This window comes from Oncorhynchus mykiss, chromosome 13, assembly GCF_013265735.2.
Source record: "Oncorhynchus mykiss isolate Arlee chromosome 13, USDA_OmykA_1.1, whole genome shotgun sequence".
Lineage (NCBI taxonomy): Eukaryota > Metazoa > Chordata > Actinopteri > Salmoniformes > Salmonidae > Oncorhynchus > Oncorhynchus mykiss.
The window spans coordinates 59,376,132-59,397,046 of NC_048577.1; the positions used below are offsets into that span (position 1 = coordinate 59,376,132).

Sequence of the window (20,915 nt, forward strand, 5' to 3'; positions counted from 1 at the left end):
ATGGCCATTGTAGTTAATTAGAACATTTTATGCACCAAACTACATAGAATATTGGCCTAATTGGAAATTACAACTCCCTACTACATAACACAGTTCAGGCTTGATCTGATTTATCTCTAGAGAAACTGTGCAATGTGCGAAATTAGTTCACAAAAAAACAGAACAAAAAATTGAATTAAAAACAATACTTGAACACGTCGGTCAATTAGTCGTTTACAAACTGAAGATTTTTTTTGCTCAGCACTACCAACAGGACAGGCAGCAGCATTAACAGCAGCTCTATAGAGATGAGATGACCTGGAATGAAATAATAAAGTCATCAAATAAACAAATGTAATATAGACAACTGAAATATTGTACAGTAATGGTAATACATGGTGGTTAATAGGTGATAATCAGTATTGGGCAGTTACCACCATCATGGGACTTCTATGAAAAAATATATTATGTGTTACAGCAGTCAACCCACATAATATAGTGCATTTATGAGGCTGACCCCATTTAGTCGACTGGTCGATTGTTAGGCTGCTGGTCCCCTGAGATTTTAGTCGAGCAGTAGCAACAAAAAAAAAGTTTAAATGCACCTGTCTGATTCGCATTGAGTGGACTGATCCATTGTGGAGGCCGTGGGGATGGCACAGTCCAGTTCAAGAAATGTGCTACTGAAATGGTATACGATTATATTAAGTCAGAACAGTATTGCAACATTATTGCGCTCTCTCCCACGTTGGAGATATAATAATCGCTGTCCGCGGTTCTGAAACATCAATCAGCGTGCTGCCGAATTGGCAGTCACCAAGACCATGTTGCTGTGTGCATAATTGCAAAGTTAAACAGCATATTGGAGATGAGAAAACAGGTCTTGCCTTGTCTAAGAAAAGTGAGGAGCGGAAACCAACTTAAAATAGGCCTATAATGAGGGTCTCCCGGGTGGCGCAGTGGTCTAAGGCACTGCATCGCAGTACTAGCTGTCCCACCAGAGATTCTGGGTTCGAATCCAGGCTCTGTCGCAGCCAGCCGTGACCGGGGGGCCCATGGGGCGATGCACAATTGGACCAGCGTCGTCCGGGTTAGAGAGGGTTTGGCCAGTAGAGATATCCTTGTCTCATCGCGCTCTAGTGACTCCTGTGCGCTTATAATTTATTTTGTGTTATTTTTTTACAATTTGGAACAATGATTTTGTCATCTAACAGCACCTGTTTGGCACACACAATATGCACAGTGCTTGCCCCTTACCTAATTTTTCTTGATCTCCAGTATTTTCCACAACTAGTCACATTTATTCCACAAATCTGACTTTTTCCTCCCAAGTAACCAGTAAACATTACCCCGTTTTGAGTTTGTCATGTCCTCAGCATCCATCTCTCTCAATCGTGTTACGGTGTTCCGAGTTTGTTATAACCAATTAATTGATGTGATAATGATATGCTATAGGTCAGGCCCTATTGGTCAAGTGCACGCGATGAATAAATATGTCTTGTAAAGAGAGCAAGGGGTTGAGGGAATGTTTTTACTAAACAAATGAGGGATTTCGGTAACAGAACTTTTCAGTCAGAAATCGCTGTAATTATGTTGCAGCTTCTGCCACACGGACAGCGCAATCAACACTGCTGATGTTCTGTGGTGGTCGCTGCAGCAGGGAGGAGAGAAACAACCGGTACTGGTCACACAGTCACTTGCTGTCATTTTTCTTTAACACAGAGCAGAGAGTCTGAGCCCGGACTGGCAGAAGCAAATCAATTGCAGTCGGACTCCTTCTAGTCATTTTTGTGTCTTAATTATTTCATCAAACAGTGCGCTTAAATCATAAGACAAGCTCAGTGCATATCATGGATTTGATTCAAACACATAGGATGTTTTATCATTTCAATCGATTTGTCGAAAGAACAGGTGACTATTGTCAACAAAGATTTTGACAGGGACTGCCCTAGTTGTTTTATTTTGTATTACATCATATTGCATCGTCAAATAAATAATGGAAACCAAAAAAAGTTAACATTTTTTAAATAATTGAACCGAGCCCGACATTAAAAGCACTAATCACTTAGCTCTTGTGCGTGGAGGCAGGGAGTGGTGCAGCTGCCACGGCAACGTCATAGAATGTTTAGCATAAAATATGACTGGTTGTTAAATACCCCTGTTAAACGATATGCTGGCTGCGGCTAGCGATATGAGGCCAGGAGCCAGGGGAAGTTGTGCAGGTTCAAATCACATCAAATTTTATTGGTCACATACACGTTATTGCGGGTGTAGCGAAATGCTTGCGCTTCTAGCTCCGAGAGTGCAGTAACATCTAATAAGAAATATCGAACAATTTATCAACATTTATCCAATAGACAAATCTAAAGTAAGGAATGGAATTAAGAATATATACATATATGGATGAGCGATGTCAGAGCGGCATGGACTAAAATACAGTAGAATAGTATAGAATACAGTATATACATAAGAGAGAAGTAATGCCAGATAGGTAAACAAAGTCACCAGTGTTCCATTTATTAAAGTGGCCAGTCATTTCTGGTCTATGTCTATAGGCAGCAGCCTCTAATGTGCTAGTGATTGCTGTTCAGCAGTATGATGGCCTTGAGATAGCTGGGACCGAGACACTGAAAAACAGCTTTGATACACCTGTACTGACCTCGCCTTCTGGATGATAGCGGAGTGAACAGACAGTGGCTCGGGTGGTTGTTGTCCTTAATGATCTTTTTGGCCTTCCTGTGACATCGGGTGCTGTAGGTGTCCTGGAGGGCAGGTAGTTTGCCCCCGGTGATGCGTTATGCAGACCGCACCACCTTCTGGAGAGCCTTGCGGTTGCGGGCGTGCAATTGCTGTACCAGGCGGTGATGCAGCCCAACAGAATGCTCCCAATTGTGCATCTGCAAAAGTTGAGGGTTTTAGGTGCCAAGCCAAATTTCTTCAGGATGAGGTTGAAGAGGCTCGGTTGCGCCTTCTTCACCACACTGTCTGTGTGGGTAGTCCATTTCAGTTTGTCAGTGATGTGTACGCCAAGGAACATGAAGCTTTCAACCTTCTCCACTGCGGTCCCATCAATGTGGATAGGGGGGTGCACCACCTGTTGTTTCCTGAGTGTTTGGGTGGGTACAGTGTGGTGGTAGACCCCGAGGTTAGGTTTAGGCTTAATGTTCTCTCTCTGATAAAAACCAACCAAGGCAGCACTGTGGTAGACTATTGTTATTGTCTGGGAGGCTAGGTTTATGAGCACAGGAGACCTGTCCATAAACTTCAAGGGCAGCGTCCAAGTATTTGCTATCGGTTTCACTATATGAACATTTATATAACTTACTTTCAAGTTAATGTTGACACTTCTGTTGTCTGTGCTCATACAATAGTCCTATACCGGTAGGTTAACAAGTGTCTATCAGTGTTGAAATTAACCAAATTAAACAGGTTGCAATTTTCTTTTGAACAGACGCGGCGGCTATATCACAAGTCTCCAACTCACTCCACCACAATGACATTATCCGGAACATAGGGGTGACAAGTTTTTAGAGGCGTAGCTAGTAAACGGAGAAGGAGCGACAGACACATCAGCACATGGTGCAATACCAACACCGCCAGTAGACTGACTTTACTACCAAGGCATATGGGCAAGTCGAGAAGAGAGCAGCGGGGGATTGGCTACTAGAGACGGGTGACTGTAGATTCAGTGACAGTCGGGTGTGACAATTTAATACCACGAGCAACTAGACTGCAAAGCTCGAGAGCTGACATATGAAAGTTCCAAGTGAGGAACATTGTGCACGAGCGAACGCAGTCAACACCAGACAAAACATAAAAGTACCGTTTTCATTATCACTAAAATAACTCATGCACTGTTAGCATATTTTTTTTTATCAATAGACTGACGACCAAATAGGCCCTACTTGGTGCTTACCTGTACCATCTGACGCTGAAAGCGCAGGTGAATTGAGTTTCGGTCGCTTTGCGTTGGGAGGTCCGACGTCCAGCAAATTCTCAGCCATTCTGATCGGTAAGAATGATCACTAAATAATGATGCAAAATGAAATTCGACTCCTTCCAGCTAGTTTTTTTTAATGGCAACAATCTTCTTTCTTACTCACACCCCACGTATTTAACCAACTAGCTGGCAAGATAGAAAAATGCTTGCACTAGTCAGCCGAGTAGAATGTTTCAAAATAAAGGCAACAGCGCCACGCTTCGCCGCTGACAATCACCCCATGATAATCCAACACCCAACACCCACATAATTATCGTTAATAATTATGGCCAAAAAATATTTCGGTTCACGAAAAATAAATTAAAATAGTAGCAAAAAAAAGTATATAGTGTGGATTCAAGTCCCCTTCTCCATAAATCCCTAGATGGGCATCTTTAAATAAGCGCCTTTTCCTGGTCCAAATGAACAGCCTTAAATTCAATTTTCGCCTCCAATAAAGACAAGAAATTTCCAAAAATATTTTGTATGCGCCGATGTATTTTTCTCGATACTGTCTCTCGATAAATGCATCGTCTCGGAACGGAGATACGGAGAAGCGGCGCTCTCTGAAGGGGAAATCAAATATACGAGGGGCTCTCTAGACGACAAAAACTGATCCAATCCTCGTTTTTTCTCAACAATTCTCTCCGAAGGAATAAAGACTTCGATTTTCTGCAGAATAAAGCCGTTTGAGCACGGTCTAAATGGCTCGTTTCGGTCTAAAAAATAATGCTCTCCCAAAATCCTGATTCTGAGCCGCGTCAAGATGGCGGCTGTTGATTCCTCCGATACAAAAAGTTTTTTTCTTTCTAGCTCGACTGTGGGGGGGGAGGGGCTGTGCAATCACGCCCTACGCAAACCTATGCCCTGCCGTGCGTCATGTGGACGTACATCAACAAGCCTCTAGGGGTGGAATAACCCAAAAAATGAAGTAGCTGTCAAAGCACTTTCTAACCTAAAGTGTTACAGAACAATGTACAAGTGAGCAGTTATTGTGCAGCCCCCCATATACATTGTGTATCATGCGTCACCAAGTCACCAACCCTCATAAGACCATTTTGGGGCACTTCACCCTTGTCCACTCATCTAGTCAACTACATTTGTATCAATTTAAGGAGCCAAGCAACACAAGTTTACATGTCAATTGTAAATGCATCATCAAAAGTTGTAATAATGGGTAAATATCAAGCAATGCAAACAGAACCATCCAAACAAATCTTTATTCTTCTTTTTTTTACCTTCATTTGCAGACCCCTCCAAAAATGCAGCGTGCTATAGGCTATATAAAATACAGTGGGAGGGAGGCCAAAGATCTACCAGCCACAACTATACGTAGGCTTATATGAAACAGGGTCTGAAAACAGAAATCTAGCAGTGTGATTTTACCTTGCAGGGTGTTGTTGATGTAGCCTGGTCCCAGATCTGTTTGCACTGTCTCGTCAACTCCTACGGTCATTGTTTGCTGTTACATTGACCATAGGAGCTGCCAACAGCACAAACCAATCTGAGACCGACCAGGCTACTCATGGGGGAATACCATGGGATCCCTTAGGATGGAGAGATCTGTCGCCTAGGCCCATATAGAAGTAGTGGTGGCAGGAAAATGTCCTTATAGGTCCTTGTCAGTGTCCCATGTGGCTCAGTTGGTAGAGCATGGTGCTTGCAATGGCAAGTTGTGTGTTCGATTCCCATGGGGGACCAGTATGGAAAAAAATGCTCTGGATCAGAGTGTCTGCTAAATTACTCAAATGTAAATTGACTTTGACATACTGAGGTGGAAAGAAATGGACAAGTTCAGGCAGCACACAATCCTAGGCCTACTGGGGTAAGTTAGAGCATCCCTCTCCCACAATCATACAGGTACACAAACATTCGTACAGTGTAGGTACACACACATACTATACATGCAGGCAAACACGACATTTGGACGTAATTGTAACAGTGTTCTAACGTTTATCTAACCTTCCATGTATTCCTCAACCCTTCAACAATGGCACCTGTATAAATAATACAAAACATAAAATGCATATGTACATACAGAGTGAGTGCTTTGTGCAAAATGTATACATACCGCATACATATTGTACTAGTGAGTATAGAAACAACCCGTCATCAATGTGCACGACAAGACCGGGCAAATGAAAGAGGGGGAAATAAGGCCAAACATACATCAAATCAATGACATCTCTATTTGGCATCAAAACTAGTCCCAATGTGCCATTCTGTTAGTTCACACCGTTTCCATCCCATTGTCAATTCATGAAGTCCTTTTTGCAGGAAGGCAAGTTAGTACAAAAAAAAACCTACGCTTTTTTTGAAGTACTGAACACAATTCCTTTTTCACACTACTGAGCCCAACCGAGCTGAACTGAGCTGGTTCAGTAACACATTCACCACAGTTGCAGTGTGAAATGAAAATAGAGCCATCATCACAGTACGGTTCGGACTGAATTGGGCTCAAGATTTGAGCTCCAACAACTCTATAAGAGTTAGCCTTAAATTCAACTATTTATTTCCCTTCGCTTTCTAAAGAACGCTACTTATCCAGCATCAACACGATAAAACACCAGGAATCCATAGGTTGATAAGCAGAGTTTCTCAAAAGCAATAAGATAAGCTGTAGCTAATATCTGGGTTTTATCTTCCTTTCATGTGTCCAGACCTCAATTATGCAGATTCCCCTTCCTTGGGACATTTAGCAACATAACACTGTGTGATGTTTATGATTTAAACTGATTGTTTCCAATATGTCCCTTTATTGTAATCAGTGCAATTTGGTTAGGTTACAAGGGTTGCACGCTCATAACTGGCAAGAATACATTTGACAATTTGAAAACAATCCCGTTTGTAGATTAATGCACTTAAAATGGGCCTAACCCCATTCAAGCAATTCTACACAGTACAACAATATCCAGTCAAACAAAGCAAAACTACATTTTTGTTATTCCCTGTTTTTAAATCCACATCAGAACAAATAAGTGGCGGCTGTGTACCAAAAAGTGACAATGAACTGCAATATTGAGTTTCATACTCATATCAGTGATACTAAATGTTGGAAACAATTGCTCAGCAGGTTATGAAGTAGAAAAGGCACATGTCAAATTCATATAAACATTTTAAAGAACTTGGATGAGAAAAATATGTACACATGTAAAAAAGCAACAAAAAAAAGTGTATTCAAGGAGGTTTGAGAAACAAAACGTGGCAATCTTAATTAAATGATATCAGAGTTGATTTAGAGAGGATTTTCCTATGACTGAAAAGGCACTACTAGCAAACTCTTGCAGTACACACAAGGAACCTGTAGTAAAAACAATTATGGCACTACAAAAGAGAAACTTACGTGCTGAAAGTTGAAAGATGCCCTTAAAACCCAAATGATTTCTGGGATATCCTGAGTATCTCCATCTTTACTAAACTAAAACATGTTGCTTTGGAGTCTTTTACTATGAACATTTACTTCCCAGGTTCTACTCCTAATTCAGAACGCTTTGATATTGTACCTTTGAGGTTTCAAAATATGTCTGAGGTCACAAATAATATAAGACGTTTCCATCCCCAGTTTTTATGTGAGTAAGGTCATACCGTGAATTCTTTTAAAAATCACGACATCTGTGATGGAAACAGGAAGTTTAGGTACAATTTTATAAATGCCAAAAGATCATTTCTTTGTTCAACGGGGTGGGATCTTTCGTGTGTCATTTTTTAAATTAATTATGCGAGAAATGGCAATGGAAACGCCTTTAAAGGTAAATATTCATATAATAATCATATCGAAGTAAACCTTGAGTCACGCGATGATAAGCAGTTTTTTAGGCTACAGATGAAATAGGCCTAACTTATGAAGAACTTCACAGGGTGATGAAAGTGCACAGTGATCGTGATGCTCCTTTCCAATAAATCTCCAGGGTCTGATTCTGGTGACATGTTGATCGACACTTGATTGCCATTTAAAAAATACAAATTTTCTCGCTATTATCCATAATAATCTCATTATGTAGACGAGCCTATCCGCACTGTATCTGTGAGCTGTTGGTTAGAGCGCATGTACCAAGACCAGATTAGGCAAATTTGCTATTTTACTCAACAGTTTTTTTTTTATAACAAAACTATTGGTAGAGTTGAAAATGCAATGGAAACACACTGAACTTTAGATTTTTATTTGGTACGTGAAAACTTAAGTGAAAAAGTATATTTTGTGTGCACTTCGTCATCATGCACTGATTTTTATCCTCAACAAGTCCGTTTGGTGGAAACACACCCCTGGTGGAAACACACCCCTGGTGGAAACACACCCCTGGTGGAAACACACCCCTGGTGGGAACACACCCCTGGTGGAAACACACCCCTGGTGGAAACACACCCCTGGTGGAAACACACCCCTGGTGGAAACACACCCCTGGTGGAAACACACCACTGGTGGAAACACACCCCTGGTGGAAACACACCCCTGGTGGAAACACACCACTGGTGGAAAAATACGCATATTTTCTTCATGTAGATTTTAGAATATTTGCATGAAAATCGGTCGCCAATTGGATGGAAGCCTAGCAGTACCATTACTTGTTTTGTTATTTCCCCCGAGCACCCAAGCCCTTTCACTAAAACAGAGAGAAAGTGACAGGGATGATTAGACTTGCAGTTGGAGGATATGCACTGTACAGTTCACCATACTCAATTATCTCAAGAAAGGTTCTGATAAAACAATGCATACAGTACATGTATATATATAAAAAGAAAACAACAAGATCTCAACTTCAACAAAACAAACACACAAAACAAATAGGAAAATATGTAGCACTGAACATGCACACTTGACATGTTTATTTGTATATGTTGTTTACATGACACATGTTAGAAACGTCCCTTATTATCCAGGATCTAATTTGGCAGGAATGCTGTAACAAGAGGAATCAGGTGCATTCCCCCTTGCATGTATTTCTAAATAGCCGGACGGTAGAGTAACGGGGGGCGGGGGGGGGGGGGGTGGCGATAGCAAATCAAGTCCTATTTGAAGGTCAATATACCAATCTACCATTCTGTTAAACTGGATCACTCAACATCTTAACTCAGGTCTGCCACAAGAGACTACTCAAGATTAGCCTGGTCCCAGATCTGTTTGTGCTCTTGCCTATTCCACATGATATGTACATGACGCACATGTAACAATTTTAGCAGATTGTTAACTGTATTGTAAGCAGACCAGCACGTTCAATATAAACTACCTATTAGGAAGCCTACCTAGAGGGGTGCACTTCAAACCTCAACAACGGTAGCCTAACAACAGATTGCATTCCTGTAAAATACTAGGAAGAGGTTATGGCACATGAACCAACCTGTGGTGCTAAAAGTTAGCTTTATAGACTTGTATAGACTTTATAGACTAATGTGCAGCTGAAGCTAATTAGTGATATGTTAAAGAGTTAGGGTCAAGTCCTAACTTAAACATTTTCACTTAGTCATGCATTGATGTCAATTGGAGACTTTGACTTAAAACAGACTTAAGTGGGAGTTAGGATTCAGCCCTAATTACTATTACCAAGGTCTAGTTGACGGCTTGAGGCTAGTAAGACAGAGGTCCTTACTTTTAACCAGGGCCAGGAGAAAAGATACCACATCAGCAAGCGGGATTTCATTATGTCTTAATCACACTCCCCACCTTCTTCCCACGGTTTCATCAGTTGCAGAATGACAACTTACAGCCACCTCTCCGCATGAGGCCGTGGATGGCAGTTATTACTGTAGTGTAGCGCACAGACACAAGCACACAGTCAAGCCTTCCGACTGATGTTCTAGATATTGTTGTGGGTTTGTCTGAGAGCGTTGTGCGAGGCCTGTGCTTTTCTTAGACAATTTAAAGTGATTCACTGTGAAAAGACGACTCCATCTTGCTTCCCTTTGTAACCCATCATCCACTCTTCACTGTGGCATTTCTTATTGCTCCAATTCTTGTAAACTCCTTAACTACAGTAATACAAGCAATTTCTTAGCTACACAGACCAAAGACAACTATAACAAATTGACAGAAACCAAGCTTTTGCCTTAAAATGTACATAAGATTCACAGTTTGGTAGTGTAGAAGTCTTTCCCAGTGTTCTTTCCCCTTTATGCTTCTTCTTCGTTCCTCGTCCAGACCAGCTTGGTCTACACATTATTTTGTGCTAAAGGCACTTATTAATCAAGACAGAAAAAAACAAAGGCGAGAAAAAAAAAAGCCAAAAACATACAACAACAAAAAAAGACTAAAGATGTTAGTGAGAATCAAGTAGATCATAGGAGGCTGGGTTTCTATAGCAACATAAGTTCAGTAATAGCGCCCGTCGTACTTTCCCTATCTTCTTATTCACTCTTACTGTGGCCACCAGCTACATCGGTCGTGTTCAGTGGGCATGAACGGGAAGAAAACAGATGTAGTATCTGAACTTGTTCAATAAGAAACGCTCATTTTCGCATTCAGTTGAAAAAAGATTAACAAAGCTGTGTCCCAATGAGCACGAACCTGGAGAAGAATTGACAACAGAGGAGCCAGAAACCGGTTTCTTACAGTCTGCCATTTAGGTGCTCCCTCCTGTATGCCTTCTCGTCACATACGACTGTTCCATGATAAGCTTCAACTGGCAGGAATGCAAGAAAGGCCGTGCTTAAAGGGCTGAAGGCTAATGCAAAAAACTATCGCAGACATAACAGTCTTAGAGTTTCGTTAGCTCGCCAATAATGTCATCATCGTCCTGCTCCTCTTTCTCTTTTTCCACCTCCTTCCGTGACTCAGTTGCTGTGGCATTCTGAGGGGAGAGAGACTGGAGGGAGGCAGGCGCCACAGGTTTTGGTTGTTGGAGGACGTTTGTTGTAGGAGCTCCAGCTAGACTAGTGGTGGGCAGATTTAGTTGTTGGACGTTGGTTGAAGGAGTTTCACCTTTATAATTGATGGGTGGATTTGGTTGTTGGACGTTGGTTGAAGGAGTTTCACCTTTATAATTGATGGGTGGATTTGGTTGTTGGACATTGGTTGAAGGAGTTTCACCTTTATAATTGATGGGTGGATTTGGTTGTTGGACTGTCAAAAGAGCTCCAGCTAGACTAGTGGTGGGCAGATTTGGTTGTTGGACTGTCAAAAGAGCTCCAGCTAGACTAGTGGTGGGCAGATTTGGTTGTTGGACTGTCAAAAGAGCTCCAGCTAGACTAGTGGTGGGCAGATTTGGTTGTTGGACTGTCAAAAGAGCTCCAGCTAGACTAGTGGTGGGCAGATTTGGTTGTTGGACTGTCAAAAGAGCTCCAGCTAGACTAGTGGTGGGCAGATTTGCTTGTTGGACTGTCAAAAGAGCTCCAGCTAGACTAGTGGTGGGCAGATTTGGTTGTTGGACTGTCAAAAGAGCTCCAGCTAGACTAGTGGTGGGCAGATTTGGTTGTTGGACGCTGGTTGAAGGAGTTTCATCTTTATTAGTGATGGACTGATTTGGTTGTTTGACTTTCAAAGTAGCTCCAGCTTGACTAGTGATAGGCAGGGAGGCTAGACCAACGTAGGATGATGAGGAGGAGCGTCTGGCTGCGATGGTCTCTGTAGTAGTAGGGCTACAGTAGTATTGTTGCCGACTGTCTGGCCTATCTCCAGCCTCCACCACCCCCCTCTCAGGCCGCAGCAGACCCGTGGACACCCCAGAGCTGAGCGAGGGACTGGTGGTACTGGGTACACCAGAGATGGAGCTAGGCACCATATTAGAGAGCTCATCCGTTGGCGAGCGCCCGATACTCCCGTCCACCTGCACCCGGATCTCTGGCGAGACGGAAAGCAGGTACTGAGGCACGGGGGCGCCGCTGTCCGCACTCTTGGGGAACAGAAAGGTCTTCATTTGACCTTTGCCCTTGACGTTGACTGTGCCGCGGTAGTCGAAGTTGTAGTCCATGGCACTGAGGGCGCAGTAGCTCTCCTCGCTCACCTGCACGCGGCACTCCACACCCGTAGTGTCCATGCGACTGGCGATGTTCACTGTGTCGCCCCAGATGTCGTAGAGCAGCTTAGTGGTGCCGATCACCCCTGCAGTCAAAGGACCGTGGTTGAAACCGATGCGCAACTTGAACTTGAAGCCCAGCATGTTCTTGTTGAAGTCGTCCACCACGCGCATCATCTCCAGTGCGAAGTCAAACAGCGCCCGTAGGTGGCCGTGAGGGTGCGGCGTCTCGGCGCACTGCTGCGCGTTCAGCCCAGCCGCCGCCATGTACGTGGCACCAATGGTCTTGATCTTCTCGATGTTGTTGAAGGGCGGCTCGCGAAGCAGTTCGTCGAAGTCACCGATGAGCTCGTTGAGCACACGGTAGCACTCCTTGCCGCCCTCGTAACTCTCCTCGTAGAACTCGCTAAAGTTAACGATACTGGCAAAAATCACGCCAACATTACCATGGTTTTTGGAGTAACTCTGAGTCACTTTGAGCTGCTCTGCCACGTGGATGGGAATGATGTTCCTAAGCAACCAATCGGCTTGGTCCCTCATGTTCTGGATCTTGATGCGGTGCTGGTCGGCCTCCACGTTGCCGTGGTAATGGAGGCGGTAGCTGACCTCGAACTCGCGGTTGAGGAACCAGACGAGCAGGAGGAGCAGGAAGAAGGCCACTCCCACCTCGGGGCCCAGCAGGTCCTGGAGGCGGGGCACGGGGTCAGCGGCGGGCTCAGGCTGACCATGTACAACACTGCTGCGGTTACTGTTGTTGGTGGCGTCGCCAGACCTGGAGAGAGAAAGGGAGAGAGAGATGGAGAGAGAAGGGGAAAGAGAGAGGGTGGAGAAACAAGGAAGGAGAGAAGGGAGGGATGGAGAGTTGGAGAATGAGGTAGGGAGGTGGAGATGGAGAGAAATGTAGGCAGGGAGGGAGAGAAGGAAGGAAGGAAGGAAGGAAGGAGGGATGGAGAAAGAGAGAGGGAAGGAGTTAAGGAAAGGTGGAGTCAGATATATATTTATAATCTTAGTTGTATGGCTAACTTCATTCTACTCACCAAAATAACATACTGTTGGCAGAACTGGAAGACAGAGGAGACAAAAACACGAGACACGGTCGGATGAGATTAATCGAGTCCACGACAAATTCAATTACACACAGTGTCAGCACAAAGGAAAAGTCATTCTAAATTATGACATTGTGGTAATATTGTATACAATATCCTATCGAACTTCAGTGAGTGCATTGGTAGTGGACTAAATGGGTAGTATACAAATTTGAGGGTGGTTACATTTCTCCAGCTCCGTTCCTCAGTTGTTTACCAAAACAGTGAACTGCAGATGCCCCTTTAAGGTCCTTTCCGACCAACAAAAAAAGGCCATAAATGTGTTAAAAAATAGAATCCATTGTAACGTGTCTGACCTGCAGGGCGGGCTGAAGAGCAGGGCGAACAGCACCAGTCCCACCACCGTGGCCATGGCCGAGCGCATCCAGCAGCTCAGCTGGCAGAAGTTACAGTACTGGATGATGGCAATGATCACTGCACAGCAGGTGAGCATGGTGAACTGGGAGACACAGATAGAGACACAGGAAGGAAGCATCGTTAGCATTAGCACACTCTGGAGGAAATGACCAGGGCAAACGAACAGAATACACTCACCTGTATGGAGAGGTGCATGTCACAGGTGACGTGTGAGAAGACGGACACAGCGGGCAGGGACACCAGCACGGCCCCTATCAGGTGACGGGGGACCCAGCCAGAGATGGCCCTCAGCAGGGTTCTAGTGCAGCTCATCACGCTGTCCAGGTAGAAGGCCATCCTGGGAGAGAAGGTTTGCTCAGAGAGGGCTGATAGACAGTACATGTACAGCAATCCAACCCCATTGAAAACAGGCTAATGGCCTCCCCCTTTCCCCATCTTCAAACTTCACCTCCCTTAGTTCTGTCCCTTCCTTTACCAATCCCCCCTCTTCCTCTCCTCCCCAGTTCCAACCCACTCCTCATATCCCTCTCCCCACCCCCTTTCCCCCTCTTCCTCTCCTCCCCAGTTCCAACCCACTCCTCATAACCCTCTCCCCACCCCCTTTCCCCTCTTCCTCTCCTCCCCAGTTCCAACCCACTCCTCATATCCCTCTCCCCACCCCCTTCCCCCTCTTCCTCTCCTCCCCAGTTCCAACCCACTCCTCATATCCCTCTCCCCCCTCTTCCTCTCCTCCCCAGTTCCAACCCACTCCTCATATCCCTCTCCCCACCCCCTTTCCCCCCTCTTCCTCTCCTCCCCAGTTCCAACCCACTCCTCATATCCCTCTCCCCACCCCCTTTCCCCTCTTCCTCTCCTCCCCAGTTCCAACCCACTCCTCATATCCCTCTCCCCACCCCCTTTCCCCTCTTCCTCTCCTCCCCAGTTCCAACCCACTCCTCATATCCCTCTCCCCACCCCCTTTCCCCTCTTCTCCCTCCTCCTTCCATCCCTCCCAACTTATTCCCCCTTTTTCCTCCTCCTCCCCATCTCTCCTTCTCTCCCTCAACCGTCTTACCGTATAGACAGCACCAGCGCCAGGGCCTCCAGCAGGGTGGCCACGGCAACCAGGGCGAGGGCCGGGGCAGGCAGGGGGGCCCCAGGGAGGGAGAGCAGGGGCCGGAGGAGGCAGGCCAGGGAGAGGGCCAGGAACACAGAGCAACACAGGACCATGTCCAGGAAAGAGCTGAAGGTAGGGCTGGCAAAGGTCTGTACCGCTGCCTGGGTCTCCACCTGGGGACGGGAAGGAATAGATACTTTGACATTTTTCAACAGAAATGGATTGATTTGCTGTCACGATAGCCAACCTCATACACACACAAAGACACACAAGGCTGAGAGCAGCACAGCGTTAGTCGCTGTTAAGTGCCTTACTAAAGGCACAATGGCAATGAATGGTTCCTGGGTCTGGTTGTAGAGTGTAAAGAGATAAAGAGCGGGAGGGTTTGGAAAGGGTAAAGAGAGAGAGCAAAGGTTGTGGGAGAGAAGTCTTAACAAAACATTAATACAATTGTCTCATTGTGATTAAGTAATAAGTATGAAACTGAACGAAACATTATCCAGACGTGAAGTTGAACATGCAGTTCCCCCACTGTACCAGCAGAGGGCATCACAAGCTAAGAGGACATTCCTATATATGTCCTGCAGTGATTTCCCTGTCTTTGCCGCAGTCTTGACAGGCCATACATAGTGCAGTGCTTACAGGTTACTCAGAGAAAACACACACACACACACACACACACACACACACACACACACACACACACACACACACACACACACACACACACACACACACACACACACACACACACACACACACACACACACACACACACACACACACACACACACACACACACACACACACACACACACACACACACACACACACACAGAGGGAGAGAGAAAGAGCTAGACAGGCAGGGTGAAACGGATAGGGAGACAGAGGGACAGACAAGGAAAGACAGACCAGGTGTAGTCTAGTAGACAGAGAGGAAGTGAGACATCAGAAAGACAGATAAGAGGAATACAGATAGAGACAGACAGACACACACAGACAGAGAGACAGAGTAACAGACAGGGAGGGATACACACCTCTTCCTGGTAGCTGGTCCTGTAGGCAGACTCCAGGGTTCTGTCCAGGAAGGTGTGGCTCAGCTTGTTGATGGGAGGCTTGAAAAAGTAGTCCTTCATCAGACTGGGAGATGGGCAGATCAACAGATGTCAGTCAGTATAGAGAAGACAGACTTGTCGGGGAGAGAGTTACACCAACCTATCATACCACCAGGGCCGTCCGTGTTCATAAGGCACCAAACATTTTGCAATGGAAAATGAAAATGAGCTTTTCTTACTGGACAAGTCCAGATAGTCCATCGACTATATCATGTCTGTTTTCTTCCATTTGGTGCCGAATGAACATGACCCAGGGGCTTATTCAGTGGGCAGAAGCATAAGGATCACTACAAACAAAATAGCACGGAGCAGATCATGTGTGTTGTATATAGGATTGCAAAATTCCAGTAACTTTCTCAAAACATTAAAAAAATATTATATACACTGCTCCAAAAAATAAAGGGAACACTAAAATAACACATCCTAGATCTGAATGAAATGAAATATTCTTATTAAATACTTTTGTCTTTACACAGTTGAATGTGCTGACAACAAAATCACACAAAATGTATCAATGGAAATCAAATGTATCAACCCATGGAGGTCTGGATTTGGAGTCACACTCAAAATTAAAGTGGAAAACCAAACTACAGGCTGATCCAACGTTGATGTAATGTCCTTAAAACAAGTCAAAATGAGGCTCAGTAGTGTGTGTGGCCTCCACGTGCCTGTATGACCTCCCTACAACGACTGGGCATGCTCCTGATGAGGTGGCTCCTGAGGGATCTCCTCCCAGACCTGGACTAAAAGCATCCGCCAACTCCTGGACAGTCTGTGGTGCAACGTGGCGTTGGTGGATGGAGCGAGACCTGATGTCCCAGATGTGCTCAATTGGATTCAGGTCTGGGGAACGGGCGGGCCAGTCCATAGCATCAATGCCTTCCTCTTGCAGGAACTGCTGACACACTCCAGCCATATGACGTCTAGCATTGTCTTGCATTAGGAGGAACCCAGGGCCAACCGCACCAGCATATGGTCTCAAAAGGGGTCTGAGGATCTCATCTCGGTACCTAATGGCAGTCAGGCTACCTCTGGCGAGCACATGGAGGGCTGTGCAGCCCCCCAAAGAAATGCCACCCCACACCATGACTGACCCACCGCCAAACCGGTCATGCTGGAGGATGTTGCAGGCAGCAGAACGTTCTCCACGGCGTCTCCAGACTCTGTCACGTCTGTCACATGTGCTCAGTGTGAACCTGCTTTCATCTGTGAAGAGCACAGGGCACCAGTGGCGAATTTGCCAATGTTGGTGTTCTCTGGCAAATGCCAAACATCCTGCACGGTGTTGGGCTGTAAGCACAACCCCCACCTGTGGACGTCGGGCCCTCATACCACCCTCATGGAGTCTGTTTCTAACTGTTTGAGCAGACATGCACATTTGTGGCCTGCTGGAGGTCATTTTGCAGGGCTCTGGCAGTGCTCCTCCTGCTCCTCCTTGCACAAAGGCGGAGGTAGCGGTCCTGCTACTGGATTGTTGCCCTCCTACGGCCTCCTCCACGTCTCCTGATGTACTGGCCTGTCTCCTGGTAGCGCCTCCATGCTCTGGACACTACGCTGACAGACACAGCAAACCTTCTTGCCACAGCTTGCATTGATGTGCCATCCTGGATGAGCTGCACTACCTGAGCCACTTGTGTGGGTTGTAGACTCCGTCTCATGCTACCACTAGAGTGAAAGCACCGCCAGCATTCAAAAGTGACCAAAACATCAGCCAGGAAGCATTGGAACTGAGAAGTGGTCTGTGGTAACCTCCTGCAGAACCACTCCTTTATTGGGGGTGTCTTGCTAATTGCCTATAATTTCCACCTGTTGTCTATTCCATTTGCACAACAGCATGTGAAATTTATTGTCAATCAGTGTTGCTTCCTAAGTGGACAGTTTGATTTCACAGACGTGTGATTGAGTTGGAGTTACATTGTGTTGTTTAAGTGTTCCCTTTATTTTTTTGAGCAGTTTATATATATATATATATTTCTTTATCCCAGTTGGAGAATTCCCAGAATCAGGGGGAATAAGCAGGAAATCCAGATCCTCCAACCCATATTTCTATAAAACTGGGGATTTTAGGGAAAGGATGGGAATCTCTGTAAGACTAGTTCTATAAAGCACATTGTAAATAGACACACGTTACCAAAACAGACATTGATACCACATGAAAGATACATGTGGGTCTGCTTCTTACATAACAGTTCTGCCTTCAGCGTTCAGAATCTTATCCTTTGATTCCCTTAGCCTGGTCTCAGATCTATTAGTGCTGTCCTGCCAACTCCCCAAAAAGCTCCACCACAGCCATCAAGCCTGGTTCCAGATCAGTTTGTGTAACATCCATCCATCCCCTCACCTGTCCTCTTTGATAACATCCACAAAGTGAGCGTCGCTCCTCTCTCTGAAGTTCTTGGAGCGCAGGGGGATGAGAGCAGAGTGGTCCATCCCCATGGCCCCTCCACCCCACTTCTTCTCCTTCTCCTGGAGCATCTCACACAGGGACGTCTGGCTGTTGGTCAGGGGCTCCTCCAGCCTGGGGCTCAGCAGACCGTTCAGGGCCTTAGGGCTGCAGCCTACGGGGGCCTGAGAGGGACATTTGAGAGATGAGGTGTCCTGGGGGAGTTGAGAGGAGAGAGGCTAGTGAGAAGCTGTGTGTGTGTGTGTGCGTGCGTGCATGCTGAAACAGAAAGAGGAGAGTGAGAAGTGTTAGACCTGAGGTCTTGGATAAGAGTGATTAGTGACTTAGTTAGTGAAGCCAAATTAATCAAGACATTTCCGTTTGGCTAGGTTCACGTCATTCCATCATGTATAGTATGGCGATATGAATACTTCAGAAATACAATGTGATAACACTAAGCCTGGTTTAATGAACTGGGGTTGGATTTAAGTGCAGTCAGGTTGGGATGAGTAAAGGTCACGGCCAGGTTCAAAGGTCAAACGTTTACTAGAGTGAGGTAAAGTGAGGCAAACCTTGCTGCTATTGGTCGTGTGATCGTCATGGCAACCGTTCTGCACCGTGCCCTTCTCCAGAACCTGATCCTCCTTTGGAACTACAGCCGCACTGCAGGAGAGACAATGAGACTGGAGAGAAGGAGAGGTATTTGTCTATTTATATCATTTACAGTTTCTTCAATCCTAGTATTGACAAATTCTCATACTGTAGTTTACACATTCACTCTTGTGTTGTGTGTGGTTAGTGTGCTTAGCCTAAGTATTGATTGGGTGCATCAACCACACGAACGCACGCAAACACAAAACAGTTTTATTTTTCTTAATTCACAAACATGCAAACATATGTTCACTGTTAAATAGGTATTTATATCCAGGGCTTGTACTCTTCTAGCTTAGGTCTTAAAATATATAGGGAAATGTTACTTCTATTTTTCAAACATGAAGACATAAAACAGGGTAGTGACTCGGGAGGATTGATCACATGGTATAAACGGACCTTTCACTAAAGCAGATCAAAAAGGGTAACACCCACATTTGGTTCAAACTCAACAAAGCACAATCCTTACTAACAATGATATATATAAAGTCAGCAAAACAAGAAACGTCCCTTTTCAGGACCTTGTCTTTCAAAGATAATTCGTAAAAATACAAATAACTTCACAGCTCTTCATTGTAAAGGGTTTAAACACTATTTCCCATGCTTAACACAATTAATGAACATGCACCTGTGAAACGGTCTTTTAGACACTAACAGCTTACAGACGGTAGGCAATTAAGGTCACAGTTATGAAAACGTAGGACACTAAAGAGGTATTTCTACTCTAAAAAACCCCTGCACAGGATCGGTACAGCCGAACAGCATACCTGCAGGACAGGTACAGGATGGCAACAACAACTGCCAGAGTTACACCAGGAACGTACAATCCCTCCATCAGGGCTCAGACTGTCGGCAATAGGCTGAGAGGCTGGACTGAGGGCTTGTAGGCCTGTTGTAAGGCAGGTCCTCACCAGACATCACCGGCAACAACGTAGCTTATGGGCACAAACCCACCGTCGCTGGACCAGACAGGACTGGCAAAAAGTGCTATTCTCTGAAGAGTCGCGGTTTTGTCTCACCAGGGGTGATGGTCGGATTTGCATTTATCGTTGAAGATCGGAGGGTGAGGGCTAGGGCCATTCCCCCCAGAAATGTCCGGGAACTTGCAGGTGCCTTGGTGGAAGAGTGGGGTAGAACTGGCAAGAACTGGCAAATCTGGTGCAGTCCATGAGGAGGAGGTGAACTGCAGTATATAATGCAGCTGGTGGCCACCCCAGATACTGACTGTTACTTTTGATTTGACCCCCCCAACCCCGTTGTTCAGGGACACATTATTCCATCTTCAGTTCCTGTGGCGGTCCTCATGAGAGACAGTTTCATCATAGCGCTTGATGGTTTTTGTAACTGCACTTGAAATCTTCCACATTGACTGACCTTCATGTCTTAAATCATGTCAGTTAAGAACACACAGGGAATGTAGGGGGACAACCTTGTCAGCTCGGGATTCGATCCAGCAACCTTTCGGTTACTGGCCCAACGCACTAACCACTAGGCTACCTGTCGCCCCTACTAAAGGACACCAATAATAAGAAGAGACTTGCTTGGGCTAAGAAACACGAACAATGGACATTAGGCCGGTGGAAATCTGCCGGTTTTTGGTTCCAACCGCCGTGTCTTTGTGAGATGCAGAGTAGGTGAACGGATGATCTCCGAATGTATGGTTCCCACCGTGAAGGATGGAGGAGGAGGTGTAATGGTGCTTTGCTTATGAAACTGTCAGTGATTTATTTAGAATTCAAGGTACACTTAACCAGCATGGCTACCACAGCATTCTGCAGCAATACACCGTCCCATCTGGTTTGCACTTAGTGGGACTATCATTTGTTTTTCAATAGGACAATGACCCAACACACCTCCAGGCTGTGTAAGGGCTATTTGACCAAGAAGGAGACTGAGGGAGTGCTGCATCAGATGACCTGGCCTCCACAATCACCCGACCTCAACCCAACTGAGATGGTTTGGGATGAGTTGGACCGCAGAGTGAAGGAAAATCAACCAACAAGTGCTTAGCATATGTGGGAACTCCTTCAATACTGTTGGAAAAGCATTACAGGTGAAGCTGGTTGAGAGAATGCAAAGTGTCATCAAGGCAAAGAGGGGCTACTTTGAAGAATCTCAAATCTAAAATATATAACACTTTTTTGCTTACTAATTCATTTCATATATGTGTTATTTCATAGTTTTGATGTCTTCACTATTATTCTATTCCAATTTGAATTTGAGGGGGGGGGGGGGGGTGGAAAGTGAGACAGCTAGAGAGAAAGAGGAAGGGAGGGAGAGAGGGGGATAGAGGTAGGGGTAGA

The 20,915-nt window shown here is 45.3% G+C and overlaps 2 protein-coding genes across 6 annotated transcripts in view; both read right to left on the reverse strand.

Moving 5' to 3' along the window:
• The window catches only part of LOC110485268 (histone lysine acetyltransferase CREBBP), a 91,650-nt gene extending 86,881 nt beyond the window's left edge, over window positions 1-4,769 (reverse strand). For all 4 annotated transcript variants that reach the window (XM_036941746.1, XM_036941744.1, XM_036941745.1 and 1 more), the window contains exon 1: window positions 3,896-4,769. In XM_036941746.1, the coding sequence (XP_036797641.1) occupies window positions 3,896-3,983 (88 nt within the window). In that variant the 5' untranslated portion in view covers window positions 3,984-4,769. The remainder of the gene's footprint in view (window positions 1-3,895) is intronic.
• A 1,925-nt stretch (window positions 4,770-6,694) lies between these two features.
• Window positions 6,695-20,915, reverse strand: part of LOC110516720 (adenylate cyclase type 9) — an 89,240-nt gene continuing 75,019 nt past the window's right edge. The window contains exons 3-10 of one of the 2 annotated variants that reach the window (XM_036941749.1): window positions 18,534-18,644; window positions 17,920-18,146; window positions 15,501-15,603; window positions 14,422-14,636; window positions 13,545-13,704; window positions 13,307-13,449; window positions 12,942-12,965; window positions 6,695-12,676 (exon numbers count right to left, since the gene is read on the reverse strand). In XM_036941749.1, the coding sequence (XP_036797644.1) occupies window positions 10,648-12,676; window positions 12,942-12,965; window positions 13,307-13,449; window positions 13,545-13,704; window positions 14,422-14,636; window positions 15,501-15,603; window positions 17,920-18,146; window positions 18,534-18,644 (3,012 nt within the window). In that variant the 3' untranslated portion in view covers window positions 6,695-10,647. Of the gene's footprint in view, window positions 12,677-12,941; window positions 12,966-13,306; window positions 13,450-13,544; window positions 13,705-14,421; window positions 14,637-15,500; window positions 15,604-17,919; window positions 18,177-18,533; window positions 18,645-20,915 lie in introns of both variants that reach the window. The other variant, XM_036941748.1, reaches the window with a different exon arrangement.